We start from the raw sequence: 7,459 nt of genomic DNA on the forward strand, positions 1-7,459 counted from the left end.
CGGGCCCGTGCTGGCCGGTCCGTGCTGTAGCTCTCTCTGGCTTTGCGGAGAGCTGTTTCGATACCTGCCTGTTGTGTTCTGCAACCTAGACCGGAGGTGTAGGAAAGAATTAGCTTTCTCATTCTTTCACATTATTATCCGGAATTCTAAGACAAGGTTTTAAAAAACTGAAACAACATCTCACATAGGGCTTAACACAATGCACAGCTATTAAACGATGTTTGTAGAGGAGGACTGTTCTAAATTTGAGATTTACAGCAGCTTCACCTGAAGCATCTGGTACAGGCCTGTGGTAGAAACACAGTCCATACCCACCTACACCCAGCTCTGCTCTACCCTGGCAATTACCATATCACTTTAAAGTTTTCAAAATGTAACCTTTTATGAACTTCTTACAACAGCTGCTGCAAGCCAGGGTTGGAGATGGGATACTGGGGGAGATGGTACTTTGGTCTGGTGGGGTAGATCAGTTCACTCAGTTTAGGGTTCTAAAAGCCACTGGAGAGAACGGACCAATTTGTTAGTGGGAATTTGCACTGACTGCAGCCTTGCAGGATGGCACCACACTCGGAATGTTCATTAAGGTTGTGCCTAGATGTAGTGCCTAACCAAAACCCACTGTGCTGGGCACAAAGCATTGCTTATGAGAAAGTTGTTTTTCAGGGAGTTTACAAAGTCACACATAGCAGCCAGATGAACAACAAAGTACAATAAATGGTTAGAAAAGCAAATAAATTTGTACAAGTGAGACAGAGACACCCAGGTAGTGTTACTGGGCTGCAGGAGAAGTAGAAAGTTTGAGAAACAGACTCACATAGAATTACGCAGCCATCTGCTTATAGAAAATAAACTGATGAAGCCAGCAAAAGCGAAGGCAGTGAGAGAACAAATTAGGTGTTGAACACAGTATACCAGGTAGTATGAGCTGTACCAAGATTTTTTTTCTAATCTGTAGCGAAGGCAGACTGAAATAGTAACTACTGATGAACGAGAGAATGATTGGTAAGATCACGTATCCAAAGAACATGAAAGGTACACGTATGGCTCAGCACAGTCATTTCCTAAAACCAGCCAAGCAGTATTGTCCTGAAGGGAAGGAACATACTAGCCTATATGTAAATGTTATTATCAAACAGTCTTGTTACAGGTCTTCGCTGTACTTGTACTGTAAACACACATCCATGTACTCCAGAAATGAAGAAAGATTATGGACTGAATTCACCTATCTGTGACAACATAATGCTAGGTATCACCCCAGTGTCACCCTTAGGAGACAACAGTCCATATAAAAAACTTAAAAAGCTGAAAAAAAAAAGTGTAGTTTTAAAGATTATATTGTTAAATTGAGATTATCTAATACTTGCATATAAGGTGGTACATATATATGTGTGTGTGTATATATATATATATATAAAATCAGTGCCTGTGTTACGCAAATATGCACACACAGAGATATAGTCAGAGTTTACCATCAACCAACAGATGAAAGCTGTCAGGCCAAGCCTGCATCCCAGCATTTTTCGCAGGGATTTCAAGGGCTGGGTTCTATATACTTAAACTGATTGGATATCAGCACTTCTGTGTTAAACTACTTGCATCTTATATTAAGGATTTCTTCTATTATACAAAAAAAATCACATTCTTAAGTTTCCGAGCTCAGTGAAGCAGATGTTTCTGCACCCTACAAATGGCTTTCTCAGTACATCTCTTAATGACCAGTATATCCTTTAGCCCAGGCAGCAGCACTGGCTCACAGCACACAGTACGGTGTTGCTCTGTGCTTACTGCACTGCGGTTTTCATTACCCAGAAAGAAGAGCTCCTTCAAAGCAGGCCTCAGCAACGCCAAGGTTTCCACAGGGATTTACTACTCCATAAAGTAAGAGCCATCCCTGATCCTGGCCAAGTTGAAAGAGTTAAGGGTTATAAAAAAAAAAAAAAAGGTTTCATTAAATGAAATTATTTCTGAGACTTTTCTTTAACCTTTTTTTACCTCTGTCATACATTAATGCTCATCCTTTTGTTTCTAAGTGGGGACAGCTCTTGTTTCTTACTACTCCATATGAAAGACCCCAGCCAGTTCTGCTGCTTGAGAGGAGTCTTGACTGAGCACAGAATGCCCACAGAACAGTGACAAGGTGCTTGTGTGGCGTTCATTGCGATTGTAACCCCAACAATCTTCTCCCTGCTTGACCAGGAGCCCTCCTGGCTCTGCCCAGGAGCGACTGCATCGCAGCGGAGCAGCAGTGCCTCTCGGACTCTGCCTGCAATGCCACCTACAGGGTCCTGGAGAGCTGTGCCCTGGCCAAGACTCACTTCCCTCCCCTGGACCACGACAGCAAGGTCCGGTGTCTGAACGCAGAGCTGGACCTCGGAAACAGCTCTCTGCTGCACTGCAGGTGTCACCGGCGCATGAAGAGGCAGGAGCACTGCTTACGCATCTTCTGGACCATTCACTCCAGCATGACAGATGGTGAGATGAAATAATGTGAATTTATGAGGTTCATAGGTGAGCAGGGCACACACCTGCCCCCATCTGAAAACAACCGCAAAAGGCCACTTCCCGGCACTGCAGGTATCGTCTTGGAACCACATCTGCTAGTGAGGGAGAGTCACTGCTGCCCGGTTTGATAAGCAGAGAAAACTGCTTGCTCACTTTGGAACGTCTGCTAGTGAAGAGGAGTTGTTACTGCCCTGTTTGATAAGCAGAGGAAACTGGTCTGGTCTGGGACCAGCCCTTCAAATATGCCAGGGACCCTAAGAAACAGATAGCTGCTCTAAGACAGTTGGATTGGGTGCTGTGTGGGGAGACTACTGTGAAAATCACCTCAAAATGGTCCCGCCTGTCCATCACTGAAGCGGACACATGATGATGACACAGGCTGTAACGGCATCCTTGAGCACATGGCTGCTTTCCAGCTTTAGTGGGATGCTTCTGCTTGGCCTCCCACTAAAGACTGCCTGCACTGCACACTTCTCCTCACTAGTACTGAGCGAAAAAAGAACAAATCACAACACAGACCAAATTCCAGCCAAAGGAAATCTGATGGCAAAATGTAATGCTGTTTTCAGCATCTCCAGCTGAACCATTCTTGGCATTTGGCTTTGAGCAAGACAGAGCACCTCTGAACTCCAGCCTGAGGAATCAGCCAGGCACAAATAAAAAGAAAGTCTAGTAATAATAATAATAATAATGATAATAAAAGCTGGTCACAAAGCATTTCTCCCACTGTATAAAATATCTTGTATCTTTCCCAGGTTATTTCCATTTGGAGACCTCTCCCTATGAGAATCCAGCAAATGAAGAACACTGGAAGACAGATTACAGTAAACTGGCAGCTCTGCTATCAGGTAAGGAGTGTAATGGTTACGGGCTATAATGCTGCCCCTTCTTACCTTTTAAGGGGCTGAACATTATTAACATTATGGCCCCTTTAATGAGAGGAGCACCTGCTCTGGATACTTGCCTAAATTTGTCCCTCCTGCCGAGTGTAAATATACTCACAGATCCAGGCCCGTGAAACAGGGAATAACCCACAGCGATGCGTTCTCTGAAACAAACACCCGAATGTGAACCAGTAAAAACCGTGGCTTTGTCACTAGGATAACTGCGATGTCATACGACAGGCACATAGCAGGACTAATTTGTTGTGTCCCTTTTGATATTCCCAGTCTGACCATCAAGTAAAGGCTACTCCTGCTGCCACACAGAGTCTCTTCTGGAGACTTGCTTCATTGCTTTTGGGTTTCTTTTGCCTTTACAGGCTCACAGTTAGCAGGAGATGCAACAAATCCATGCCTGAAAGCAACTCATGTCTGTAATCTGAGCAAGAAGTGTGTTCGTCTGCGCACAGACTATGCCTCTGTCTGCACCAAGGGAGCGGGACGTGAAGATGCGTGTGACCGTCGCAAGTGCCACAGAGGGCTACGGAATTTCTTTGAGAAAGTTCCTGAGGATTTCACCAAAAGGATCCTATTCTGTCCATGTCAAGATGAACTTTGTGGAGAACGACGCCGGAAAACTATTGTTCCCAATTGTTCCTTCCAGTATAACACCAAACCCAATTGCCTCTGGCTGCTGGACTCCTGCTTAGATGACCATATCTGCAAGTAGGTCCAGCCGCAGCGGACATGAGCCAGGAGAAGAGAACAGCGTAGGCACTGATGGTCTCATTTTCCTTCCTACAGATCCCGACTGGCTGACTTCCAGCAAAACTGTCAACCTGCAGACACGTCTCCAGATGGTTGCTCTCAGCACAACCACGCTGCATGCCTGCAGGCGTACATGGGGATGATTGGTAAGTGATATCCACAGGAACAGACAGGGCAGATGCTTCCAGGCCACAGGCTTGCAGGCATCCTCTGGTGCTGTGAAGAACCATCCTGCTGTCCTGCAGGAGACAGTGCTCAGTATACCGATGAATGTGCCTTAGCCTACTTGATGCTAATGCTCCCTCTTGCTTCTGAGGTGAGTGCAGCCCAGAGAGAACTCTTCCGTGGCATTTACTGCTCTCCTTTGTCCCATCCTCTGCTGCCAAACTGGCAGCACTGGCCTGAGGCTTCTAAACACGTGTTTGCATCATCAGCTGGTGCACAGTGCTGTAAATGCCTGACGAGCGGCTCTCTGGGCCTGTGTGGACAGAGCCATTCCTGCTCCAGGAGTCGCATCCCGATCACAGCAGTGATTAAACGTGACGTTCCCTCACTGTCTGACTTCCAGACTCCTGATGGTTTGTAAGTGGTGTACACGGTCTTCTCAGCGCCCGACAGAACGCAGCACGACCAGCTGCTGGAAGGAAAGTCACCTCTGGTTGTAGCATTCACTGAAAACCTGCCAGTGCTTCTTCAAAGGGGCTCAAAAGAGGCACTGTGAAGAGCAGCAATGTCTCAGAAGCTGTAAATCTAGACTACACCTTCTGGTTTTCCAATGTCCCTGCTGGTTTTGTGCTAAATGAGCTCTGGGTGACGGGCACACTGCAGGTGTGCAGCGTCCCCTTGGCAGGAGGCGTTTGGCCACGCGGCGCTGCCAGCTGCACAAGAGCTCAGAGCACCTTTTGCTGCCGTGTGCCAGTACCGCAGTCGAGTCCTGGCAGATGCTTCACATCCTTCAGTCTAGTGCTTGCACCTGCTTCGGTTATCACTACCCCTTGCCGTCAGAGTGCCTGAGTCCGGGGTAGCCATCCCCCGCTTTCTCACTGCCCAGCAGAATTCCCATGGATTCACCAGGGCTGGGTCCCCTGCAGGGGCTCCCAGCCTCTCCCGGGGGGTGCCATGGTGCGAAGGAAGGCGTCTGCCTCCAGGGCAGCATTCCCTTCCGTATAACAGGGCTCGTGATGCTTCTTTGATTTGGTGAAGTCAATCCTGATTCCAGTCTCTGGGGGTTTGGGACAGGCACGCCCATGACACCCAACTACATCAGCAACTCCAGCGTGGAGGTCTCCCTGTGGTGCACGTGTGAGAGCAGCGGCAACCAGAAGGAGAAGTGTGACCAGATACTTGGCATGTTTGAGAGCAACAAATGCCTTGGTAAGAATCAATCATACCACAGAATCAGAGAAACAGTTCAGCACAGAGAAATTAAAATCCTGTTGATGTCAAGGTCCTACGTTGCATTGCTCTTGCAGATAGTTCTGTCCTTCTGCGGTGTCTCCATGATCTCTCCAACCTATGGGACCAGCCTGGATCTGCTCTCAGAAGTGTTTCTGTATCTTTTAGCAACACTTCTGTTCATCTTAATCACCATGAAGCTATTTCCAAGCCGCATTCAAATGAAGGAGTTGCAAAAAAATCACAAGGGGCGGTCAGATATGCTGTATCCATAGGTTGCTGAATAACCACATCAGTGCACCAGGATTACAGGGTGTGGGCTCCCCTCCTCCCCTGATTTCCTGTGCTCACCTTTGGCCCTTACTTACTTGGATCTAGATAAGGAGCTCCTGATGCAGCCTGTTACTAGATTCAGAAGCACAGCAGTTACAAAAATCCTGTTACATGCAACTATGTAATCCTAACTTGTATTTCTTTTATCTCACTAGCATTTTAGCAACAGACCTTAGTAAGATTTAAATATTTTATGTTTGTAAAAGCTTCCAAGGATATCAAAGAAACTAGCATTTATCATTAAATAAATTATTAATATTTAAACCTACCTCCTTCTGTATAAAAAAGCCTTACACCCAGCACTAGTAGATACACCTACAACCTAAACACCCCATCTGAGATACTACATACCTGCCCTTGCAACATAGGCAGCTGGGACCCAAAGGTCCTCAAGTACAGTGCAAATTGGCTTTGCAGTCTGCTCAACCTCACAAGTAAACCCACAAAACAGCAGGCCGTTCACTGGAGAGTTAATATCTATTTTCTAAGTCAAAGCCATACAGCCTCTGAGTGCATTTCCTAAAATAGCTTCCCTAGACTTCTGTTCTCTAGACTCCAAGGGGTGCACAAGAAAAGCACAGTAAGACTTTTGCTTTCCTTCTGTTTGCAGAAAATACCATTTGGTCTCAAATGCACCTGAAGCAGACAGCTCCAGAAAGACAGGAAGACTTGTTTTATTCATCCTCCCTAAGCTTCCAAGGAGACAGTGCCAGCGCATCTATTGCGTCAGAAATGTCCCAGGTATGCACTGCTTTGTTGCCTTCACAAAGCAGCGAGCCAAGGGGCCTAGAAACAGTAGTTGAAAAACCCTGGATCTGGAAATGTGTGATTTTGGACATGAAAGGAAGGGGTGCCACGGGCATGCAGAACCTCAAGCTGTTTCTTCCCCAGACATGCAGAAAGAGGAGGCCCTGCTGCTGGCCCCAGGAGTTCCCCGTGGTCTCGCGTCAGTGCTCAGAACTGGAGGCTCTGCAGCCAGGTGTTTGAGCATAGCTGTGTCTAACTGGGATTCATTCCTCCTTTTCCTTTCCTAGGTGGCTGAAGGGAAGGCCCAGCGAGATACCTCCAAACACAGCAGTATGCCTATGGCCTCCTCTGTGTATTCTGGAGCTGCTGTTTCTTGGCCGTCTCTGGCTCTGTTCCTGCCCCTGTTGCTGAGCCCGCACTAACTTGGCATAAATGGCATCTTTCCTTCCCCTGTTATCAATCTTATTCCATATCCAGGCACCTCCCACTACTGATTTACCTTTGGGAAACAGGCGGCTTCCAGAAAAGAGGAACAGCACAGCCCTAACCCAGAACAGCCGTCTCTGAAAACCTCTCCCCAGCTTGCACCCCTTTCCCCCAGTCAGTTTGCACTGAGCTCTGCAGGTACGGTGCCCACCATTGCTTCTGCCATTTTAGCATTTTGAGTAACAGTCAGGCTGATAGTCCAGCGCAATATCTTAAAACAAAGGTCTGAGTTCTGTCAGGACTTGTGCAGGGTTCAGTTTCAGACTGCAGGGAGGGACCTGAGAGTATGTCTTACCACCCCAGCTTCTGGAGCCCATGCAATCACAGAAGGGTTTGGGTGGGAAGGG

The 7,459-nt window shown here is 47.2% G+C and overlaps 1 protein-coding gene across 1 annotated transcript; it reads left to right on the plus strand.

The window, feature by feature from the left end:
• Positions 1-2,196: 2,196 nt before the first annotated feature.
• LOC104459863 (GDNF family receptor alpha-4-like) lies at positions 2,197-7,122 on the plus strand (the record flags this gene model as incomplete). Its single annotated transcript, XM_010084480.1, has 7 exons — positions 2,197-2,472; positions 3,258-3,350; positions 3,764-4,109; positions 4,188-4,297; positions 5,391-5,525; positions 6,490-6,620; positions 6,914-7,122. Coding segments are annotated over 7 exons (1,226 nt in total), but the record flags the coding sequence as incomplete, so codon positions are not given.
• Positions 7,123-7,459: the final 337 nt, after the last annotated feature.

This window comes from Pterocles gutturalis, unplaced genomic scaffold, assembly GCF_000699245.1.
Source record: "Pterocles gutturalis isolate BGI_N339 unplaced genomic scaffold, ASM69924v1 scaffold50915, whole genome shotgun sequence".
NCBI lineage: Eukaryota > Metazoa > Chordata > Aves > Pterocliformes > Pteroclidae > Pterocles > Pterocles gutturalis.